At 42.2% G+C, this 25,192-nt stretch overlaps 1 protein-coding gene across 1 annotated transcript in view; it reads right to left on the reverse strand.

Annotated features, from left to right (window-relative positions):
• DOCK5 (dedicator of cytokinesis 5) overlaps positions 1-25,192 on the reverse strand; it is a 77,223-nt gene that overhangs the window by 33,961 nt on the left and 18,070 nt on the right. Inside the window, exons 4-16 of the mRNA XM_075858937.1 lie at positions 10,004-10,056; positions 8,660-8,756; positions 8,430-8,578; positions 7,863-7,998; positions 6,435-6,592; positions 6,256-6,337; positions 4,368-4,497; positions 3,649-3,721; positions 3,420-3,562; positions 2,464-2,589; positions 2,248-2,372; positions 2,040-2,138; positions 508-580 (exon numbers count right to left, since the gene is read on the reverse strand). Coding sequence (XP_075715052.1) covers positions 508-580; positions 2,040-2,138; positions 2,248-2,372; positions 2,464-2,589; positions 3,420-3,562; positions 3,649-3,721; positions 4,368-4,497; positions 6,256-6,337; positions 6,435-6,592; positions 7,863-7,998; positions 8,430-8,578; positions 8,660-8,756; positions 10,004-10,056 — 1,444 coding nt within the window. The remainder of the gene's footprint in view (positions 1-507; positions 581-2,039; positions 2,139-2,247; positions 2,373-2,463; positions 2,590-3,419; positions 3,563-3,648; positions 3,722-4,367; positions 4,498-6,255; positions 6,338-6,434; positions 6,593-7,862; positions 7,999-8,429; positions 8,579-8,659; positions 8,757-10,003; positions 10,057-25,192) is intronic.

Genomic DNA, 25,192 nt, shown 5'->3' on the forward strand with positions numbered 1-25,192 from the left:
TTTGCTTATATTCCAGTATGTGTGTATATATGTGCCGTGTGTGTGTGTGTGTGTGTGTGTGTGTGTGTGCCTCCGTAGTGTCTGAAGGTGTGTTTATATATAATTTACCTATGTGTATTTATATTTGCCTGTATGTCTAAATACGTCTTTATGTATGTGCGATATATATGTTCCAGTATGTGCATGTCTATGTATGTGGTTAATTTGTGGATGGCAGCAATACAGAATCGCACAGGGCGCCATCCAACTTAAGACCGGCCCTGCAAAAGTGCCATCCTATGACAGTGCCACCTGTTAAGTCACTGAGCTCTTCAGTACCACCCAAACTACTAGCAATGTTTGTCTATGGATCTGCATTGCTGCGTGCTTTATTTTATGTACCTGTTTGCAATAGGTCTGGTTGAAACACCTAAACTCAATAATCAGGAAAGGTGCCGAAATACTTTAGGCCTTATAGCGTATTCTAAAAATGTTATATAAATTGTACTACACTTATAATAGACTTACATTCCTGAGAAGAGCGGTGACGGAAATTGAAGCGTAGATGGCAATAACTGACATCTTCAATAGGTATAGTAACCTGCAGAGACAGAATGAATGACTGACTAAAGATCCTCAGGCACGAGTAAAAATATAGGTACACATCCAAATCCTCAAACGGTCATTTTGACCTAGTCTTTTGATTTTGTAAGATTCTGGATTATCAGGCGGTACTGTGCTACACACACGTTGACTCTGCAGAATACCCCTGGCCGGTATGCCAGTCTACCAGAAATTGAAGCCATGGATCATCAAAACAGTGTCTTGCACGCAAACGAATAGACAGTAGAGAGCGCTATTATTTTTCTTTTAAAGTGGCAGTGCAACCCTCTGTCTACAGGGTGCCTAGTTGAACATATGGTCTGCCGCCCCTGCCAGAATGGCACTTAAGAAAGGCCTCATACAGATATATTGACTCAAAAAGAATTTTTTTTTTGACCGCAATAGAAAGCAAAGAGACAGAATAAAACAAAATTCTTGGCCGGGTCATTAAGCAGTTAAGGAATTTTATTGTAATACATACATTGGGTATAAACGTATACAAGAAAAGGGTGGTGCTGTCTAAAGTGGCAATAAACTTCTTTTGACATCCGTAATTCTGCAATTAAATCCTTTGCCAGCTGTCTACCGGGACAAGAATCTCCTGCCATTCACGCTTCTGGCGGTACGAAGTGGCTGACATAACTAGAGCGGCCACTCCCATAAATGGAGTAGGGCATGCGGAAAAATAGGATTGTCAAGGAAGGGCTAAACTAGTAGATACGTGAACAGACACGGCTTCATTAACTATTTATGACAAAAGTGGACCTCCAGACGATAAAAGGAAGATATGAATGGGTTTCTTAATCGTAATGTCCAGTCTTGCCCTAGAAAGCTACGCTGCAGTCTCAGAGCTACCAATATTAGTCATATTACCATTCATGGGGTTGTTATCCAGAAGATCCTCCTCCCTCCCTCTCTTAGTTCTGCCTGGCAGAACCCTCCCATTTGTCTCCCTGCACATATACCCGTTTGATTGAATCTTTGCTTGTACAGAGGGAATTGTAATTTGATATCAGTGACCAAATGTTTATTTTCCAAAACAGACCACGTATTTTCATAAAAAGAAAATTAATTGACTCCCTGCTGATCTCTCTCATTTTCAGCTGCCAGATTGACAGGGGGTGGGGTTTAGGTTATGGGCGGGGCTTACGCTTAAATATATTTTTGAAGATCAAAGGAATGAATATTTTATGGAGGAAATCACTGGGAAATGTTTAAATTGTATATATGATGGGAAGTGTAGATTAATAGTGACATCAGTGAGGAAGGAAGTAGCTAACTTCTCCTCCTACTTGGTCTTAAATAGAAATGAAGCACTAAAAAAATAGTGAAAAGAAAGATTTGACATTTGTAAGATACAACCATAGCAGTTTTACTGTACTTTTGGAGACATATAGCCCAAATGGTCTTTGTTCAAATCTCTGGTAAGATCTTATATACAAAAGATCATGGCTCACCTTGACCGTCTCATACCAGCTCGGCTGCTTGACTTGATAATATACAACGGATTTATACTCTGGAAGTCCTTCCTGTCCAGCTCCAGGAATTATGGCTTTCTAAGAAGAGTAGAGTCACAAAATAAAGATTACAAACCTTGAGGTCCACCTCTTTGCATAGGTAAAAAATCTGAATCCAGAATCCAAATTTGCAATGGCCAAAATGTACCTCCAGCAAATTACCATCCAGGTCATGGACCGATATTGTGACTTCCACATTTTTCGGAGTTTTCTTTTTGCCTTTGTCAAACTCCCCCTGGATCAGAGTGATATAAATATCATTTCGAACATCTCCTATCAGATCAGAATGGAGAGACTTGTCATCTATCTATGAATCGGCATTATAATAAAGTATTCTGCAAAAGCAAATTACACTAATATATACCAGGCAGGATGATCTCTGGGAAACCCATTTTCCGAGCAACAGCAGTAGATCTGTCCACCAGATGAGAATATCCCTTCTGTACTTGATTCAAGTCTCCAGGAAGAAGCTTAAGAGAAATCCAAAGTCCTAAGGAGACCAAGGGAACAAAAATTGGTCAACGAAATAGGGTTTCTTCACGTTATGTCTCCAAAGAACTGCAGAGTATATCCTTGATTCCTACTAATGATGTTGCTCCAAAATATCACAAGTCTTTATTTTTGGGTAAAAATATATCTAATGGAATATTCCGGGAAGAATATTCATCGATTTGGACTTGTGAAAGGTCCCATAACCATCCCAGACACAAACAGAAAAAAATACTCCTGTGTTAAGAACTTCAAGGCCAGGTCTCCATGTTGACTTGCCCGTAAGTCACAATAAAATTGCAGCATTACTGCGTCTTGTGGGCAACCTCAATGGAAAAAAAAGTTGTATGGCACTTGAGATGATCGCAAGAATTGTTACCATTTCAGTATTGTTGCATTTATTGCACTACTTTCCCATAGGTAAAAAACACAGAGTATGCGGGGAGCCAAAACGAAGGAGCTCGGTTGACTATAAACAGGCAGATTTCTCAATGACGCCAAATCTGCACGATCTCCTTGAGATGTTGATATGTAAAGAATTGCTTGTCATCTCATCTCGATAATCGGACCATGTATGGCCAGCCTAGGTCTGATCGTATACATTCCCTATATGCATGGTCAAAACTTCTTAAATAACTGCACACAGTGAAACCTCTTTGAGACAACCACACAAAGTTGAATTGAAAAATTGTCTTCTAGAGGGGTGGTCCTGAAAAGAGATGTCCAATATATATAGTATAAAACGAAAATCGGTCACAGAAAATCTGGTCTAGATAAAGGGTGGTCTTCTCAAAGAGGTTTCCCAACATCCTGTAAGATAGGAGTCCATACCCTGCCCTTTGTGGTTGATTTCCTTGGCTGCGATCACCTTGTTGTAGATGGTGGTTAGTGATTCATTCTCTGCCAATGCCCGTGAGGTACTCAGAGGAGACATGATGAGCTGCCGCTGGCTGATATAATTCTCCTTAGCCATTCTGATGGTAAATTAAGTTTGGATTTAAACAACTTTCTAAATAGCATAAAAATAAAGTTGGTGGTTTTGAATGCAAAGGAAACTTACGGATGAAAAGGAATAAAATGTTGCTTCTCCTCATCATCTACTTTTCCGTGGATGACATCTGAGATATCCATTACTGCAAAATACAGACAAGAAGAATTAAATATAGATTAAAGGACGTAAAAAGTAATCATGGGGCCCCAATAGCAAAACTAGGAATTGGGCCTCTGTACACCATAACTACCCTCATCATTAGCGAGTAATATTTTGGTCTTCACATGCACGGTCTTGTCCTCTTTTATTTGACTTCTCATCATCCACAATGATTACTAACATGCCCCACCTATGAGTAAAAATGGGCCACCTTAGGTGTTGGACCCAGGGCCTTATTATAGGGGGCAATAACATTGGTATCTCCACCACCTTGGAGTCCCCCCCCCCCCCCAAGCCCTTCACAGACAATACATTGGAATTTAAAAACTTTTTATAGGGTACCTCCAACATTAAACATTTTTTGAAATGAGGCAGGAGAAGTGACTTTGTAACTTTTACTAATACATATTACTTCGGGTTGGAGCGCTGCTCCGGTTTCAGAATTCAGATACTCCACCTAAGTAATCTGGCGGCCAAGCGTACACGTTTATGTAAAACTTATCTCTGCTGTGTGGAAAGAATGGTCGATGTGGTCAGGTGCTGTGGACGAGACGACACTGGCCGGGGGATTGTAAAACAAATCTATATTGATAAAAATGTACATGAAATAGGATTATTGACGAGTTTACCTGCCACACCAAAGGGCCTTCTCAAGCCAAATGTATGTTTCTTCCCATCTTTCATTTCCATGTGTCCTACCCGTACAATCTGACATACAAGGCTGATCCGTGGCCGTATTAAATCCAGACTGCTAAGGTCCTGAAGAGAAGAGAGGTCAAAACTAGAATGAAAAACAAAATGGATGTGGTTCAAGATCAACAAAGAAAGTAGAAGAGAAAGAAGCCAGCAGACATCAAGGAAGACCGTGCTGGTAGACAATGCATAAAGGACAATCATTCAGGAGTAGGAAAGGCAAGGGAAACAATATCTTGGACTGCACGACTGATGGGAAGTAAGTATAAGGCTTCGTTCACATCTGCGTCAGGGCTCCGTTCATGGGTTCTGTCCGAGCTTTACGTCAGGGGAACCCAGAACGGAACCCTGACGGAAACAAATGCTTTCCGTTTGCATCACCATTGATTTTAATGGTGACGGATCCGGTGCAAATGGTTTCCGTTTGTCACCGTTGTTTAAGGGTTCCGCCGTTTTAACGGAATAAATACCGTAGTCGACTGCGCTATTGATTTCGCACCAGATCCATCACCATTGAAATCAATGGTGATGCAAACGGAACCCTGTTTCAGCCAGGGTTCCGTTCTTGGGTTCTCCTGACGGAAAGCGAAGACGAACCCATGAAAGGAGCCCTGACGCAGATGTGAACGAAGCCTAAAACAGAAGGACCGGTGCTGCGTTGCATTGAATGTTGTGTCGCATACGTACTGACCCTGCCTGGGCCCGGTGGGGAGAAGAGAAGAGGTGAGGTGAGCATGTATATTGTATTTTTATTTTATGTGATGGGGGCGCAGTCGTTACACAATTGTGGCGCATAGATGGAGCCGGGAGCAATCCGGTGGCGAGAAGAGAAGTGGGGCAGGTAGGAAATTAAATATATATATTTTTGTGTCTGATGGGGGAGGGGTGTAGTCGGATCTGGAGGGGGGGGGGGTGCAGACTCGGCATGGGCCTCTACCTTGTTATGCCCCATAGACTGAAATCTACGTCTGCTAGGAGTTGGCGTATATTTCTGCTGTCATTTAAGACCATTTTCTGGTGTAAATTATAATAAATTTGTCGTTGAGGCCCCGCCCCTTCGGCGGAGCACCACCACCTTTTCTTGCCAGTTGCGAGAAAAGTAAAACGCTGCAAATATTAGCGCAACTATGGTGTGCACCAAAATCTGCTATTTTTTTACGCCAGAAAACTGGCGTAAACCTCTTTATATATACCCCCTATGCATTTAATATATTAATACAATATTTATCATATTTCATATTTTTATTTTGAAGCCGGAGTCGGAACATTTCTTTCAACTCCACACAAAGGACGAATACCTTGATGGATCAAAACAATAAGAAATGAGATAAGAAGTGGACTCAACTGAAGTATTGTAAGCTAGCCATACACATTAGATAATGTTGGCTGAACCTGCTGATTTTATAGGGCCCAGCCCGACTGTACCCAGAAGACCGGGGAAAGAAGGATCAGGCGTGTTGGAGTTCGACATGCCCGATCCTTTGTTACCCGGATGTGTCCGACAGCTGCTTATCTCCTCTTCCTATAGAAGAAAGGATCCAAGTGTGCATGTTTATGCGGTCGTAGGGGTAAATAGCTGTCGACAATTATCTCATGTGTCCGGCCACCTTTAGAAAAGTGATCAATTACAGCCAAAAGTAAAAAAAATAAAATAAATCAAGAAACATTGTGGAACGAGATGAAAAAAAGGATATGTGAATGCAAATCAGAATAAATTGTACCAAAAATGAGAATAAAAATGATATATATAAAACAAAGACTGGGTTTGTTTCATAGATCAGGAAGGATCAAAACGAATTACGGAAGCGGTGGGGGAATACTCACTGTAAACACTGCCTGCAGGTTGTTTAATTTCTCGATTTCTTTTGGCATACCAGAACTGCTCCAGCGGACAAAGTAATTCTCACTGCAGGTAAAGAAATTAGGCGTAGAATCTGCATGAACCCTTTTTTTGTGGTCAGATATGTCCGCATATATAAGCACATTTATGACCATGGCCTTACCTGATGAAGCGGGAGCAGTCTGGGTCATAAAGACACATCAGCAGCTCTGCATCCTCCGCCATGTTACATACAAAGTTCTTCAGATTGACATACAGGCTGTACGTGTGAGCTAAATGGAGCATGGCCGGACTACGGCAATCCAGGGGCTGCAGCTGGGACTGAGAGAGAAAAACAATAAGAAAAACCTATTTAATAAGTGATATATAGTCAAATATATTTAAATCATACACAGTGCGCTTAGAACCTCATTTGCAGCACCTGTGTGGCGCCATTCCCACGAAGGCTCAGACGTTAGTGCTGCAGATCTCTCATTCCTCCTAATTCACTAACAGGAAGTTGTTATTGTCTGCCAGGTTACACATCCAGTAGAGCTGAAGTTAGGTCACGGTCACTACCTCTACAAGCATGGTAGCTCACATTGAAATTTGCTTTCACTCTACAAACAACTGGTAATTCCCAGATTGAGTGAGATATTCAAGATTTTATACTCTGCCCCATATTGAAATAAATGGTGTGCGCAGCCTGCAAGTGAATAACGCATTTAATATTCCATTAAAAACTTTAATTTACACGCTAAACTACGATCACTAGAGGTTATGCTATTACAGAGCAATTCTGCAATAGTCTACATCCTCAAATAAGAAGAACAGTACTTTAAAGTCAGGCACGGACAATTGATGACCTATCCACAGGATAGGTCATCAGTATATGATCGGTGAGAGTCCGACACCCTAACCCTGCACCGATTAGCTGCTCGGGCTGCCTCCGGGCGCCAGATGTTATGAAGGCTTTGCAGTAGTCAGAGCCGGAAGCAGATGTCTCCATACATAGATTAGCGGCCATGCAGAAGAACTGCAGCTCTGCTCCTATTCACTTGAATAGGAGCAGAGCTGCAGTACGGCAGCTCGGCCACTATTCCGTGACCGGAGTCATCTGCTTCCAAGATGGACATCTGGTGCACGGAGGCAGAAGTAGCAGCTCATCGTTGCGGGGTCCGGAAGTCAGACGAATAACCGATCATATACTGATGACCTATCCTGTGGATATGTCATCAGTTGTCCGTGCGTGGACAACCCCTTTCAGTAACACTCCGGTATCTGATAGCGTGTTATTTCTAGTGCAGGGCCTGATAGGGCATTGCATGACAAATAGAATTAAAAAAACACAAAAGAGAGAATCCCTGTACCATGCACTGCCCCCTCAGTCCCTGCGCGAAGCATAACATGGTTTATAAATTTTGCCCAGAGTATTCCAAAATGTTTTAACATAGAAAGATTGAGAGTTCTGGATCACAAAAACAAGACTACCAGACACACCACCCCTGATGGACCAATTTCTCTAATTCGGCCCTGTTATCAGGTGGTATATAATTTCACAATTCCAGTCTATACCGGAAGACAATCACACATAGCTTATAGGTCTCTATACCTTCTCTTCCTGTATCCTCTCATCAATTCTCCAAGAAGCGGTCTCATGGGATCGAAACAGGGTGATTACACTGGTCTCATCTGGGTCGAGAATATTCCCATTTTCATCTCTGACCACAAGATCCAAACCAAGGAGTCTGTCAGTCACAAAGATAGATAGAACCATCAATGAATAAAAATTTAATAATTACTTTGCAACTATATTTTATTGCTAAAAATGCATCTAGAATACAAATAAATCAACTTTGCAAATAGCCTTAATTTAAAAAAATCTTCTACTGTTTTGTAAATACAGCTTTTATGCAGATCTGTGTCTCCATGGTAACAGACTACAAACAAACTTGAGGTAGTCTAACCCCTGCCGCCATGTGTTCCTCTCTTCTATCTGATCCCTTATATCTTTCTAACCTACAGACAGCAGAAACTGCGCTGGAAAGGAATAACAAGTGACAACGTGTAGTCTGAAACCATGGAGACACATAAGAGCTGTGTACACAAAATTGATCTATAATTTTTGTAAAGAAATGTATACAGAGCGTCATTTGCCAATAGCCTTCAAAGTCCTCACCGATTTCCATAGTCAATCTTTGCTGTCACTTTTTTCTTCAGTTCGGCCAAGTCATCCTTAGGCAAGGTTCCAGACATAATATGTGAGCGCCAGTCCATGAGCTGCATCATCATGTCTTGTATCTGGATGAACGGCGACCGCTGATTTTGCTGTGGAAGACACATAAGTATGATGACCAGATTATATTGACAATCTATTGCCTGTCAGGATACAGCAAGGGCTAAACTCACCACAAACAGAGAGTGCCAGAGGACTGCCCATTCCCGTAATGTAACGGTGAGCTCCTGCACCAGGGGAAGCTCGCTGAGCACTGCCGGTTCATGGTGGCTGTAAGAGTCAAGTATTAAACATTAATACAGGATAGGTTTGCTGCCACCCAGCTTTCTCAGTATAAATGGCTACCAGCTAACTAATGTAATATGGAGCATGACAAATTCATAACGATAATTCACGTTGTTTAATAAGATATCCTATAATCAAACTTTAGGCTATGTTCATAAGTAGTGTAATTGCTGCGGATTTTCCGTCCGGATTTTGGACGAAAAATCTGCAGCAAATTATAGTAGAGGCATATTGGATGAGATTCTATAAATCTTATCCACAAGCTGTGGAACATTTCCGTGCAGAAGTTGACATGCGGAGCGGATTTTCTAATCCGCAGCTTCCACATTTATTTTGCGGAATGTTGCCCATTTCTTGCAGATTTTCCCTATTGAATTCAACGGGGTAGTGAAAATCTGTAACAAATGGCAAATGTTGCATTTTTTGATGTGGAATAGCTGTAAAAAAAAAAAAAAGACGATATTCCCCTCCCCTTGCGCTCCATAGCGATGTGTCCCTGCTCCCCGGGCTAGTCTGTGCGAACTGATGTTTTGCCCTATGTGACCGCTGCAACATCACATGTGACGAGATGTCATCCCAGGAGGCCGGCTGTAAAGAGACCAGCCAGGGGAAAAGGGACTCTTCGCTACAGGACCGCCAGGGAAGGAGAGTATGGTCTTTCTTATTTTTTTTTTCCCTTCTGATCTCCGCAGCGGCAAATTCAGACGAAAATATGCACTAAATAAAAAATGACTTGGTGCAGACTTTCTTCCAGAATTCCCTGCGGAATCTGGGTTGGAATTGCTGAGAAGTTTTCTGAAGCAAATGACTCCCAGGGCTGATCAGGCAGGCAGTTTGCCCATGTCCGGCTTCTCTCTGCCACTTAGCCCCATGCTATCTTTCGCTGGTGTCAGTCCCACTCCTGACCTAGTCCAGATGGCTGCTGAAGTGCTTAGAGCTGGGAAGCCGGCAAAGGCGGAGTATCCAATCCAATGGGCCACACGGTCTTATTATGCAGAATTACTCGCACTTGCCGGTAATTTTTTTTTACCGCTACCAGTCTCCCAGTCTACGGTAAATACTGGCTGGTGACCTCCCCTGTAAAAGCATCAATTCTGGTTGTCACCCACCTTTCCCTCAAAAACAGCTGAATAGAAGTTTTAACAAAAGATTATTTATATTAAAGATTTTTCTTTTTTTCTTTAAGGGGAATCTTAAAACGTGGAAACATGGCTGTATATCACCAGACTTACACTTTGTCATCAGTCACTTCTTTTATGTGAATATAAGTAGCTGGGAATATGCCCTGTGAAGACAAAAGCATAAAAAGTATAGAGTGCACACTGGGGAAAAAAAGTGGAATTTAAAATCGAGAGACTGCGGAAGATTTCAATTTAAAAAAAACTGAAAAAAAAAAACCAACAATATTCCTTAATTATTGAGGGGAAACTCGAACATCCTGGGCCCCAATGCAAAATCTGTAACAGGGTCTGCAACTAACACGAGTCATTTATAGCACGGTTCTCCTCATACGGCGCTGAGGGACCGTTAGTGCCCCCAAAGGCTCCAGGGCTAAGGTGCGACCACTTATTGATAAGGGAGCCCTTAGTACTTTCTAATGAACACTGTAAAAGTTGATTATTCGGAACTGATGGTCTGGAAATCCTAATGTTCTGACCCAAAAAAAAAAAAACAGTGACAGGTCCATGGGTAAGATCATCTGGAGGGGCTCCAGGGAGGTGTTCTGCAAATATTACAAATGGCACACATTCAGATGATGATGTGTTTTTTTTAAGATCTGTTATTGTCATAAGTGTCGGTGCTTTGTCGCAAATCTAACCCCCTGATGATCAGGGCCAGCCACTAAGGATGTGGTAACTATATCCCATGAATCAAAATTTTCCAATTTTTCCATAATATCCAGAAACATATTTTATAATATATTGAGTGCCGTAGGTTGGAGACCACTTCTATCATATCCAACAGAGCAGGTGAAAAGTGAACCAATACTTTAATCTATCCAGAAGAGCACTAAGGGGTCAGTGGAGACATTTGGCACGTGTTCTACAGATAATTGTAATGTGCTAAGGAGCATGAAGGTGCGGGCTTCTACTGAAGGAAGAATGATGGTTGTTATTACGAGTGTTTATACTTCTAGAGGAGAATCCGCTAAACCCGGTAGAATAGAAGCCCATCGTCATGTTATATTGCTCCTCAGGTATGTGATGTTGCAGAAGTCTCAGGGGAGTTTTCGACAGGAATGAGATGGTTGATGAGAGATATTCTGCACAGTGCAGTGCTAGTAGAGAGCTGCCTACGTAAGAGCTCGTCCAATCATACATCTCCATACCACTATTATTTCCTTCTCTCATTTTAAAGTCATAACCACGATTTAAAGGATATGTGCACCGTTGCATCTATTTTTTTTTTATTATTTCTCCAATGCATCTAGAATAAAAAAATTATGTAACTCTGCAAATAGTCTTGTTAAAAAATACCCTACGGTCTTGTGTCTACAAGTCCTTTGCAGACCTATGTGTCTCCGTGGTTACAGACTACGAATATAACTTGTGTAGTCTAACAACAAGTAGTAAGGGACAAATGAAAAGGAGTAACATTTCCCTGCAGGATCAGACTACACAGGGTTTGTTTGTAGTCTGTAACCATGCAGACACCATAGACTAAAGAGGCTCTGTCATCACATTATAAGTGCCCTATCTCCTACATAAGGAGATCGGCGCTGTAATGTAGGTGACAATAATGCTTTATATTTAGAAAAACGCTCTTTTTTTACCACGTTATGAGCGATTTTTAGCTTTATGCAAATTTGTTTCTTAATGCCCAAGTGGGCGTGTTTTCTTTTAGACCAAGTGGGCGTTGTGGAGAGGAGTGTATGACGCTGACCAATCAGTGACCAATCAGCGTCATGCACTTCTCTCCATTCATTTACACTGCACTAGTGATATAGTTATTTTGCAATGTGCAGCCACATACACAAACACTAACATTACTGTAGTGTCCTGATAATGAATATACATCACTACCAGCCAGGACGTCATGTGTACTCAGAATCCTGACACTTCTGAATGTTTTCTGTGAGATTCCAGCAAGGCAAACGTAATCTCGTTTTAAATGACAGTTTACATCGTAATCTCGCGAGATTACGTTTCCCTTGCTGGAAATCTCACAGAAAAGATTCAGACGTGTCAGGATTCTGAATACACATCACGTCCTGGCTGGAGGTAATGTATATTTATTGTCAGGACACTGCAGTAATGTTATAGTGTGTGTATGTAGCTGCACATAACGATATAACTATATCGCTAGTGCAGTGTAAATGAATGGACAGAAGTGCATGACGCTGATTGGACCAAGTGGGCGTTGTACAGAGGAGTGTATGACGCTGACCAAAGTAAAAACAAGCCCACTTGGGCATTAAGAAACTCATTAGCATAAAGCTAAAAATCGCTCATAAAGTGGTAAAAATAGATTGTTTTTCTAAATAAAAAGCATTACTGTCACCTACATTACAGCGCTGATCTCCTTATGTAGGTGATAGGGCACTTATAATGTGGTGACAGAGCCTCTTTAGAAGAAATGGGAGCTGTAGACTCAAAATGGTAGCCATTTCTTTTTGCATGTCTCCAATGGGAACCATATATTGGGCATGTTGAAATGCAACACACTAAATCCTTCTTTCCCCGACATCTGCCATTAAGAGAAAGTCAGGAGGCCCCCATGCACATTAGTTCTTCAGCCGATGGGTTGACAGAGAGAGCCCCCTACTTTGATCAAATTCCTTAGATGCCACGGTAACTATTACAGTGGGAGCCTGGCTTTCAATCACAGCTTATGTGTTTCACCGCCTGGAAGAACGATTAAAAAGTAGTTTATTAGTTAATTTCATAAAATAGTGGCTCTACCAGCCGTTGATACCAGACCAGGCATAAGCAAGTGATTAGCGACAAGAAAGGTGGTATAGAGTGATTGATGTCTCCTTTCCACCCAAAACACCACCTATCTGCTTGTAGTATAAATAACGCTATATCTTTGCCATTGATAACTGTCTATCTAAATCCTACGCGTTTCATCATCACATACACGGTGATGCTTCCTCAGGGATTGATAGAAGTAGATTTATTTCAAATCTCGTTAAATTCAAAAGTAGTGAAATGATAACAATTTTGCAGCACTGGATAGCACTGTTTATGTGCTGATTCGTAACCTCCAGACGCATGCACGGCTCTGATACACTGGCCGTACACGCGCCGGAGATCCTCAGGACTTATAAGGCTGAGAGCCCGCCCTCCAAAGGTCTTCCCCTGAATGAGCAGCCAATCCGCGTATTACACGCCAACCAGTGACGTGCCGGAGGCGGCGTCCTGGGAACCTAGCAACCTAGGAGGGTTGCTGGACGATCAAAGCGTCCATGGTAACTAGGGGATGCTAGACGCGGCTCCTTGGTTGTCAGTAAACAAAAATACATCGTGTGAATATAGTGGTAGCACAAGGCCCTGTGATCAGACAAGGCCGTGTGGATGCAGGAGGAGGGACTCAAAAGTACAGAGGACCGTCTTGTTCAAAGACTATCTTCTAAACTGTGACACCACATGTGTCTTAGTAGTATCCTAAATACGCCCGGAATCACAAGGAATAATGTCCCAGGGCATCGTGGACAGGAATAGATAAAGAGAACGCGGCCATATATTACCGAATAATCCACGGGAGGGTACAGCGCCCGGATTAACTTCGTAGCTCATATTAACTTATCCCATGGCGAACCTATGGCAGATATAACCAGCGATAGCGGTGTCATAGGTGGGATAATAGGGTGTTGAATCTGTTGTGTTAAGAGCCAGCAAATAGACCTAGTGGAGAATCATGACAAAAAACGCGATGAAACGCGATAAAAAACGCGATCGGAAACGCACAGTGTGCATAAGGACATAAGAATAGCAGGCATAGATGTGTTGGAATAAGATATACGGTACATTATTGGGTAACCAGACCAATATTCAGGTGATGCGTTTAAAGGAAACATGCGTAGGAGATTTGTTCATTTATTCCAAGCGGGTTGATAGTCTGCATTCTGAATATCCATTCTGCCTCTTTTTGGAGTATTTTCCTATCCAGGTCCCCACCTCTAGCGAGGGGTCTCACTTGTTCTATACCCTGGAACACAAGAGCCGTAGCATCCCCGTCATGGCAGGACCACACATGTCTTGATACAGGGGTGTCCACTTTCCTTCTGACGTCCCCAATGTGGTCCCGTATCCTTCTCCTAAATTCCCTTTTGGTCTTGCCCACATATTGCAGGCCACATTTGCATGTCATGAGATAAACAATGCCCTTTGTTTTACAATTTATGAATGACCTGTTATCAAAGGTTTTGCCAGTCTGCGTACTCGTGAAATTCTTGCTGCATAATATCGACACACAGGCTTTGCATGTACCGCATCTGTATGTCCCTCTCGCACTATTGTCCAGCCAGGTGCCACATTGTGTAACCGGTTGTAAGTGGCTATGGACCAATCGGTCCCTGAGATTCCGTCCCCTTCTATAGGTAATGAGCGGGGCGTCCCCAACAAGGGTCCCCACATCAGGATCTGCCTTCAGTATGCCCCAAAATCGTTTGAGGACCTCCCTCACCTCTCTACTCGCCGAGTCAAAGGTACCAATAACCCTCAATGGTTCTTCATGCGTTTCATTTGGTTTAGGATTGAGCAGGTCATCTCTATTGCATCCCAGTGCATTCTGAAATGCCCCTCTAAGCACCTCCCTAGGGTATCCCCTATGCCTAAACCTATTCTCGAGGTCACGTGCGGATACCCTGAAGTCCGTGATGGTCGAACAATTCCTCCGTGCCCTGAGATATTGGCCCTTTGGTATCCCTCTCTTCAGGTTGGTTGGATGCCAACTTTCCCACCGTAATAGGCTATTGGTCGCCGTTTCTTTACGATACATGTTGGTCTCCAACAGTCCTGTATCCGTCTTGGATATCATGATATCCAGGAAGGTAATCCTGGTATCCTGAATTTCGGATGTGAAGAAAAGGCCTAGTTCATTTGCGTTCAGGATCTCCACAAATTCCTTGAATTCCTCCCTGGTCCCTGTCCATAGGATGAGGACATCATCTATGAATCTCATCCAGAGTAAAATACATGATGACCATTTGTCCATCAGTTCACTGAACACAACTTCCTTTTCCCACCAACCCAGATAGAGGTTGGCAAAAGTGGGTGCACATGGACTACCCATGGCCACTCCTCTGAGTTGGTGGTAGATCTTTTGATCAAATAGAAAGAAGTTGTGTTCTAGGACAAACCCAAGTAATTCAATCACGAATTCACTGTGGGCCTGATATTGTACCCCTTTATCCATCAGGAAGTGTTCAATAGCTCTACATCCTTTGTTGTGTGGAATGGAGCTATATAGGGACTCCACATCAAGAGATGCCAAAAATGTCTGACCGTCACACCGTATACCCTCAAGTCTTCTCAGTACATCCATGGTGTCCCTCACGTATGATGGCAGGGACACCACAAATGGCCTGAGGACCCGATCAAGGTACAGGCTCGCATTCTGAGTGAGGCTGTCAATCCCCGAAACTATGGGGCGACCCTTGAGAGGGTGCAACCCCTTGTGTACCTTGGGTAAGCTGTAAAATGTTGCCGTTAGTGGAAACTCCTTCAGCATGAAGTTCATTTCCCTATCATTTATGAGGTTATCTGTTTTTGCTGGACCAAGAATATTTTTAAGTTTGTCCTTAAAGGTGATCATTGGATTACTGGCCAAGACCCCATAGCACTTTCGATCATCCAGGATGTCGTAGCACATCTTGCTGTATTGTGATCGGTTCATAACCACTATGTTCCCCCCTTTGTCCGAGGGTTTAATAATGATATCATCATCCCTCTCTAGGGATAACAAGGCTGCCATCTCTCTGCTGGAAAAATTAGAGCCGTGCTCCTTATGATTGATCAATTTAAGTTGGTCCTCCACTACCTTTACAAAAACATCAATGGGGGTATTGTCACTGAGGGGTGCATATTTGGTTGATGGGACCCTTAGTTCCGTGAATGGGCCCTTGCCCTCCTCCCTGTGACCCTCCTCCCATAGATCCTCTAGTAGTCTGAAGTGTGGGAGATCTTCTTCCATGATCCCCAGTTCCATGCATTGTCGTTTGTTATGCATCTTAAAAAACTTTTTCCACTTAAGTTTCCTGGCAAAGAGGTTGAGGTCCTTAACCCACGTGAAGAGGTTAAATTTATTTGTCGGGACAAATGAAAGACCCTTGCTCAGCACCTCCACCTCTTCTACTGTCAGATTGCGTGTGGAGAGGTTCACAATCTGAAGTCTATCACTATTCCCCAAGGTACCTATAGCTCCCTTCTGTCTCGCAGAAGATAATCTGAGATCGGGTGGTTCTTGGCTAAAAAACCCCCCCGATGCTGATAATTCCCCTATTTTTGCCTCTGAAATTTTGACGAGTCTGGTATCTACTAGTCTCATTACCTCCCTGACCTCTTCTGGGTGGAATCCTACCAAACTCAGTGTCTGATTGTTCCTGTTCCGATGAGGAATGATCAGTATCTGGTTCCTGAGGTGCACCAGTCCTGGCACTATAGTCAAAAATCCTTCCTTCTTTGAAGTCCACCGTGTCACGTACAAATTGGAAATGCTTCCTTTCTTTAATGTGACACGTGAACTTCTCTATTGTTTGTTGTAACACCGCTTCTTTTCTTTCAAATTCTGAATTGTTGTTGAATTTTTTAACTGCAGTAATACACTCTTTTAATTCTTGACTGCTACGTGCCAAACTACTGTGCTCTTCCTCCAAAAGGATTCCCATAAACCTCAGTGAGGATTCGATCGATTCTTTCTCCCACTTTTTAAGAAGCTCAGGGGAGCGAACCCTCACCGCAGGGATAAGGGAAATCCTCAAGCCTCTTGGAACAATTTTGTTTTTGATATATGTCTCTAGGGTTTGGATTTCCCACCAGGATCTAATGTGGTCTTTATATGTTTTGGTGAGATGTCGAAAAGAGGCAGTGATACTTAGATTTTGGGATTGTGGTATCAGTTCTTTATCTGAGAAGACCTCCCTAGCATCTGTAAACCATTTATCCGTATTAATGTCACTCGTCAGGAATCCTGCCATCCCCACTAAATTGAAATAATTAGTAAATTCACTGAAAAATAGGTAATGAATGTCGTTCAATAATAAATGTGTTTCACCGCCTGGAAGAACGATTAAAAAGTAGTTTATTAGTTAATTTCATAAAATAGTGGCTCTACCAGCCGTTGATACCAGACCAGGCTTAAGCAAGTGATTAGCGACAAGAAAGGTGGTATAGAGTGATTGATGTCTCCTTTCCACCCAAAACACCACCTATCTGCTTGTAGTATAAATAACGCTATATCTTTGCCATTAAGACCTATGTGTCTCCGTGGTTACAGACTACGAATATACCTTGTGTAGTCTAACAACAAGTAGTAAGGGACAAATGAAAAGGAGTAACATTTCCCTGCAGGATCAGACTACACAGGGTTTGTTTGTAGTCTGTAACCATGCAGACACCATAGACTTAAGAGGCTCTGTCATCACATTATAAGTGCCCTATCTCCGACATAAGGAGATCGGCGCTGTAATGTAGGTGACAGCAGTGCTTTATATTTAGAAAAACGCTCTTTTTTTACCACGTTATGAGCGATTTTTAGCTTTATGCAAATTTGTTTCTTAATGCCCAAGTGGGCGTGTTTTCTTTTAGACCAAGTGGGCGTTGTGGAGAGGAGTGTATGACGCTGACCAATCAGTGACCAATCAGCGTCATGCACTTCTCTCCATTCATTTACACTGCACTAGTGATATAGTTATTTTGCAATGTGCAGCCACATACACAAACATTACTGTAGTGTCCTGATAATGAATATACATCACTACCAGCCAGGACGTCATGTGTACTCAGAATCCTGACACTTCTGAATGTTTTCTGTGAGATTCCAGCAAGGCAAACGTAATCTCGTTTTAAATGACAGTTTACATCGTAATCTCGCGAGATTACGTTTCCCTTGCTGGAAATCTCACAGAAAAGATTCAGACGTGTCAGGATTCTGAATACACATCACGTCCTGTCTGGAGGTAATGTATATTCATTGTCAGGACACTGCAGTAATGTTATAGTGTGTGTATGTAGCTGCACATAACAATATAACTATATCGCTAGTGCAGTGTAAATGAATGGACAGAAGTGCATGACGCTGATTGGACCAAGTGGGCGTTGTACAGAGGAGTGTATGACTCTAACCAAAGTAAAAACATGCCCACTTGGGCATTAAGAAACTCATTAGCATAAAGCTAAAAATCGCTCATAAAGTGGTAAAAATAGATTGTTTTTCTAAATAAAAAGCATTACTGTCACCTACATTACAGCGCTGATCTCCTTATGTAGGTGATAGGGCACTTATAATGTGGTGACAGAGCCTCTTTAGAAGAAATGGGAGCTGTAGACTCAAAATTGTAGCCATTTCTTTTTGCATGTCTCCAATGGGAACCATATATTGGGCATGTTGAAATGCAACACACTAAATCCTTCTTTCCCCGACATCTGCCATTAAGAGAAAGTCAGGAGGCCCCCATGCACATTAGTTCTTCAGCCGATGGGTTGACAGAGAGAGCCCCCTACTTTGATCAAATTCCTTAGATGCCACGGTAACTATTACAGTGGGAGCCTGGCTTTCAATCACAGCTTATGTGCTTGCAAGATCACCAGGACTACTATTATGTCCTTATGCAGTTAGGTGACCGCAATTATGACGGAATAGTACGCCCTTTTGTGGGAAAAGGTTTATTGCATCATAATCTTTGTTGTTCTCATTGCACACACAGGACACATCATCAATAAGTATTAATATGCTATTTCTGAATGATCCCATAAGAAATAGACCGTAGTGATAAGCAATTGGCTCCAAAGTCCTATCCATATGGAGTTGTGTTCTGTTGGACCTTTGGGGCCCATTATTGTGGCAAAGCCGGAGCCGACCGGAAGATCCTCTGGTGGGCCAGTCCAGCTCTAACAGTTGGGAAAATTTATCAAAACAAGTGAAGGAGTTGCCCATTGAAACCATTCCAATCAGATGTCACATACCTTAAGGGAATAGGTCAGCGGTTTTGGCCCCATAAACTCTTAAATACGTAGGTGCCAGGGAAACAAGTTCAAACATGCCCACGTTTGCCATCATAAACCAAGCATACTGGAGAAAATGATTGACGTCTCCTGCCTTATCCGAAGACCTTTTAAGGATGCCCCTCCGATTAGGACAGAATATATCCCTGGATCAATGTCCCATCTCCAAAAATCTAGTAGCCATAACTTGTAATATTATATCTTTCAAGAAAGGCTTCCGGATCAGTCTTGAACTTGTTTAATGTATCAACCATCACATCATCTTGTGGCAGAGAGTTCCATAGTCTCACCGCCCTTATAGTAAAGATTTCTCGTTTAGGATTATGGTGAAACCTACTTTCCTCTAGACATAGGGGATGCCCCCTTATCATGGTTACAGGCCTAGGTGTAAAATGATCGTTAAAAAAAATCTCTGTACTGTCCAATTATATATTTGTACGTTGTGATTATAAATCGGCCCTGAGCCGTCTTTTTTTCCAATTGAATAACCATACATTTGATAACCTTTCTTGGTACTGCGAGAATAGTAGGATATGCCATAATTGCCTAAAATGGGAAGAACTCTTTATTTACCTTGGTCACCCTCCTCGGCACCAGCTCCAGTTCAGCTTTGTCCTTCTTACATACAGGTGCCCAAAATGTTACACAATATTTCATGTGTGGTCTGACTAGTGATTTGTATAGCGACAAAACTATGTTCTTATGTGCATCTATGTCTCTTTGAAGCATCCCATGATTTTTTTTTTGCCTTAGCAGCAGCTGCCTGGTACTAATTACTAATGTCAAAGTTTACAATCCACCATTGTCTCCAAGTCTTTCAGCGGCAGTTTTATCCAATGTTTTACCATTTAGGGGATGTTCACATGGCATAAGGTTGACGCTGGAAAAAACAAAACGACGTGTAAACGTCCCAAAATTGCTCACGTTTTTAGGAAGCGCTTTTTAAAATATACACGTTTTTACACATAATTAGGATTCCTATTTTGGCACGTAACTCCCATTGACTTTATGGGAATATTTGGAGCGTTTACGGTGCGCGGTCACTATATAATCCTTAAATGTTAGAAAAAAAGATCTTGTTGCATGAACTCCGCCAGGCCTGACCTCGGATTTGTACCACCACGATCCTGTTTATCAATTTTAGTACCTAGCTTTGGAAATCCCATTTGTAAGCCGTCAGTGGTTGCTATTGGAGACTACTCTGAGAACACGACCTGTAAATTCCCTGCGCAAAGCCCATATAGTATATCGGAAGATTGTTTAACTTTTCATTATACAAAGAATAACATGGATTTGCGGAGACTGAAATACCATTTTATAAGGCCTGTCTATTCAGAGACAACCCCTCCTATATTGTAGTCACAACCACCCCTCGGCAAACTGTTGGAGGCAGCCAAATTTTTTAGTGCAATAGCCTCTGCAGGGAAAATGCAGCCTTACATGGCGGCCATTCAAATAATTAGTTCTTCATGTAATAATACTGTACATGGACCACTTGAATCCGCCAGAGTGGAAGCTACTTTTACATAGCGGTTCTCCATTCTTGCTCCTAGAGGGCAGTCTCGAGTGGGGGGGGGGGGGCTACTATGACATCCATCATGATATGATGCCTTTAAAGGGGTTGTCCGAGACCTTTAAAAAAATTAGCTGCAGGCAGGGAATGTGCTAAAATAACTAAAATAATTAATAGTCACCTGGTAAATCCCAAGCTGCACCAGTGCCGCTGCTGCGGTGGTCTCTGTCGCTCTGTTTACTTTTACAGAAAATGATGATGTCCCGTTCCATCCATCTGACCACCGCAGTCAATCACTAAGCCTCAGTGATGACTCGCCGTTATTGCCGGCATCATCACTTTGGCCAGTGATTGGCTGCAGCAGTCACATAAATGGAGCATTACGATATCACTTCCTGTATAAGTAAATAGACCGGTGGAGACCACCAGAGTGGTGGGGGATTTACCTGGTATCACTTATTTTAGCACACCTCCTGCCTGCAGTCAGCCTTTTAAAATATCTCGACGATCACACGTTCAATCCCCATAGTAAAACTAAATTATTTTAAAAAATAAATAAAAATAATTACATTTATAGAAAAAACTCCCCAAAAAACCAAATTGTCATCACCACATTCAGAATGACACGAACTAGAGAACGTGTCATGTTATTTATCCGGCATGGTAAACGTTGTAAAAATTCAAATAAAAAAACATTGCCAGAATGGTCTTTTTTTTTTTTTAACTCAAGGTAAATAATAATTTTTTCAATGTCCTTAAGGGATTAAATAGCCGCGTCCCTATTGGGTTAAATACTTTATAAATATAAGCCATCAGATAAAGTATCCAGGAGATGTTTGCCATAGAATGAGTGTGAGGTAAGAAGTTGAACTTTGACTCATTTCAGTTACTTTATATGCCCTATATCTTAATATGGTCTCCGGCCCTACCCAGCCTGCAATTGCCTCCGAATATTGACGTTCCTATATTTCACCTATACACTGGCCTCGGTGTCAGATGCAGCCTTCTCCTTCCCGATAAGAACTCCTGTAGTTTTGTGTACTCTTACTGATGTCTGGGAAAATCACATACTTTGCTGCTCAGATCTTTACATAGACATTCTTGGCGATCCTTCATTCTCAGGATATCTGTGATGTTTTGAGTTGGGCCTTAACTTTAAATTTGCAACATTTACAGTGGTTTCCAAGCTTACCCCAATTGACCACACGATAACCTACAAACGTAAGTTATGGACAGTTTAATATTTTGGCCTGACGCAGCAATTGACATGACGGAGTGAAGCAATTGGGGACTTAAGCTGGCCTAAGGATTTTGGACTGCCGAAAAGGCCAATTTAGAACATTTTCTAACCAAAAGGTAGATAGATGTCTGTAGAAAAGTTGATCTGCTGTGTTAGATTTTTTTGGTCGTTGTAGGGTGCAGTGCTCGGAGGGTCTTCAGCCTCTCAGTAGAAGGCAGGCAAGGCCTCAGTTCAAGACATAGATTGATCAGCAAATTAACCTCTGGAGCGGTCGTCCAAAACAATAACCTATACAGACCTATCATTCAGAAAACAGCTTTTCTGACTCACAATACTAAAGAGGTTGTATTAGATTAGAAAAAAAAGGGTCAGCTTTACTTCTAGAAATAGCGCCACTCTTGTTTGGATAGCGCTTATATCAACTAGGGGCATCTTGCCACAGAATCTGCTGGTCACATTAACCAAGTCTGTGCCTCCCAAAGTGGAGAGAACTGTATATATTGCCTATGACTGCGTGCACCATCAGCGCCGGACAAAATTGTATATATTTTAAAAGTGTAAGTAAAGTTTTTCAAGTTGGCACTCTAAATCCTGCTTCATTTTATTTTTTTCTGCGACATCCCTGCAGCGTATCAACCATCTTGCCCCACCTTCAAACCACCTTACAGCACAAAACAGTAAAATTCACCCAATCTAACTGCACAAAAAATACAGTGCATCTCATCTTTCCCTTCACTTGCTAGAGCAGCAGTTTGTACTTCAGTGCTGCAAGTATTAGCTAGGACAGAAGGTAACAACCATGGCCGGCCATTCTGGAGTTCTAGAGCGGAGAGTCTTAGTCACATAGTCACCCAATATACAAACACACTGTTGCGTCAACTCCCACCTTACCCTCTCTTGTCTGTCTTGTATATGCTACACCCTGTGTGCCTATGTAGAAGGGGAAGGCACTACTACACTTTTCTAGGAACATCCACATGACAGCCCACATCTTAGTATATAGCAATAAAAACATCTTGTCTTACATTTTCTATTCATTTCAATGATAGAGGGAAGAGACCTCAACTGAGGCACATCTTTAAAAACACACCGTGAACAAACAACTGAAAATAAACTTTAAATCGTATCAAAAACCATTTCAATCCCAGATCGCATATTTCTGGGGCAGCTGCTGTACTTGGTATGAACAGAGCGAGGGAGGCAGCGTCCACCACATATCAGTGCAGTATTATTGGGCCTGTTTGTTTGCTGAATATCCTCTATGCTCCCTCACAAGACTGATGTTAAACATGTTCTTCAGAAGGAATGTCTGCAAAATAAACACCGTTCTGCAGATTATATACCAAGCGCTGGTCCTGAGAGGAACATACAATTACCCATCGAATCAGAACATAAAATATTCTCTTGCAGAACGTCTTCGTACTTAGGACAGATGTAGTATATGTAGAAGCCAGATTCTTGTATACATTCTATATTCATGTAGGCTAGGAGAATGTATTTTGTATTATATTTTCTGGTGCTCATTGTCGCAGATGCCCACGGCACGGCCTAGACAAAACCCAGATTTGCTTACTACCATTTATTCATGTGCCAGTATTTGGGGTTTTCACCCGTTGCCCAATGCATGAAGTTGGATGCGGTCATTGACTGCATAAAGCTTCATCTTTCCTGGCAAAAGTGGACACAATGATTCCTGCCAACAGGGGGTGTATCGCTGGACATGAGTACATGGGGAACAACTGTGGTGACCCTACTGTAACTCCTGGGGAAGGCTAGGCCTTGCCTTGGGGAAGTGGTGGTAGGGTACTACTGTGTTCACTACTAGGGAAGAAGGGAGGCCCTACTGCGATTACATGGGAAGGAGTCCTACTGTGACTACTGGGAAAAGATAGACCTTGCCATGACTACTGGGGTGGTGAGTGTAGAATACCACCGTGACTACATGGGAAGGATGTCCTACAGTGACTACTGGGGAACGTTAGGTTACTACTTTGGTGACTACTGGGGTAGTGGTTGGCCTAATGCAACAACATGGTAAGGAGGAGTCCTACTGTGACTACTGGGGAAAAAGAGGCCTTGCCATGATTACTGGGTAAGGGTAGGGTATTATTGTGTTTACTACTGGGGAATTGGGGGCGGCCCTACTGTGACTATATGAGAAGGAGGAGTCCTACTGTTGCTACTAGGGAAGGATAGGCCTAGCCGTGACCACTGGGGTGAGTGAGGGTAGGGTACTTCTGTGGTCACTACTGGGAAAGTGGGGCCCTACTGTGACTACATGGGAAGGAGCCCTGATGTGACTACATGGGAACAAGGAGCCCTACTGTGACTACTGGGGAAATTGGCCTTTTTTTCCTTTATAAATATGCATCACTTGCTCCTCAACTGGGTTGTGTGGACCCTGTCCTACAGCCCTTAATGTTGAGCCCAACTTTTGGAGGTGTCTCCTAGACCTGGCTAAGATTTGTCCAGGCCAAACAAGAGGATTTGGAGTTAAAAAAGCCCAAAAAACATGCATCCAGCTATAAAAGTGTATACAAAACTGCATTTACTATTGGCAAATGATGCATGTACCTAGTGCAGCAAGCTAAAAGGATTTCTTAAACTTTACTGGTTTGTTGCCACAGCGACAAACTCCCAAAATATCCTATAAAACTACAAAGGGGAAAATCTGGACTCCTGCAAGGTCCAGAGTAATTCTGTGTGTGCCTTTTGCAGAATTGATATTCTGCAAAAGGTCTAGTGGAGTGGCCCACGCCTATTGGGTGAGGTTTCAGTAGGCAAGGAAGAGGGAATAAGACTTTATGTGTATATATATATATATATATATATATATATATATATATATATATATATATATATAAAAAGAAAAGCATACATAAAAGGGTTAGTTATGCATTTTGTCTTTTATCTTTACACATTTATGCATTACGTGTGTGTCCACTGTGTGTATTTGTGGTGTGGTGTATCCCTTTAAGATATAATTACAGGCTGTGACTGTCTCGTGTAAATTACAGACCATGAGTAACAATAGTCCTCCCGGCCGCCGCTCACAGTGGTGACCACTAACTGCTTATCCACAGTCTCCAATCTCCTGACCTCCCAGATTTCAAGGCGCTCCCATAATCCTTGATTTTGTCGAAATTTAGACCTTAAAAACTAGAACAGCAAATAAAGTATTTTCCTTACTTTAGTTAAAACCTATTTTTAAGAATTCGTAAACCAAAGAATAAAATGGACCCCATAATAATGGGGGCACTCAGCAGTAAAGTAACAAAACATTAATGCAGTGAAGGAGCAGTGGATGCTGGGAACAAACTCCAAACGAATGGGAGATAAGGCGCTGCCAGTGGTGACTGGTATTGTCTTATTACACTCTCCCTATTAAAATAAACATGCCCGCTCATCCAATCCAAGCATGAATGTTTATGGGGGTCTGGACAGATGGCGCACTTCTACGGCTGGCAACTATTTCAAGTGTATATCCGGCTTTAGTGATTCT

This window comes from Rhinoderma darwinii, chromosome 3 (assembly GCF_050947455.1).
Source record: "Rhinoderma darwinii isolate aRhiDar2 chromosome 3, aRhiDar2.hap1, whole genome shotgun sequence".
Lineage (NCBI taxonomy): Eukaryota > Metazoa > Chordata > Amphibia > Anura > Rhinodermatidae > Rhinoderma > Rhinoderma darwinii.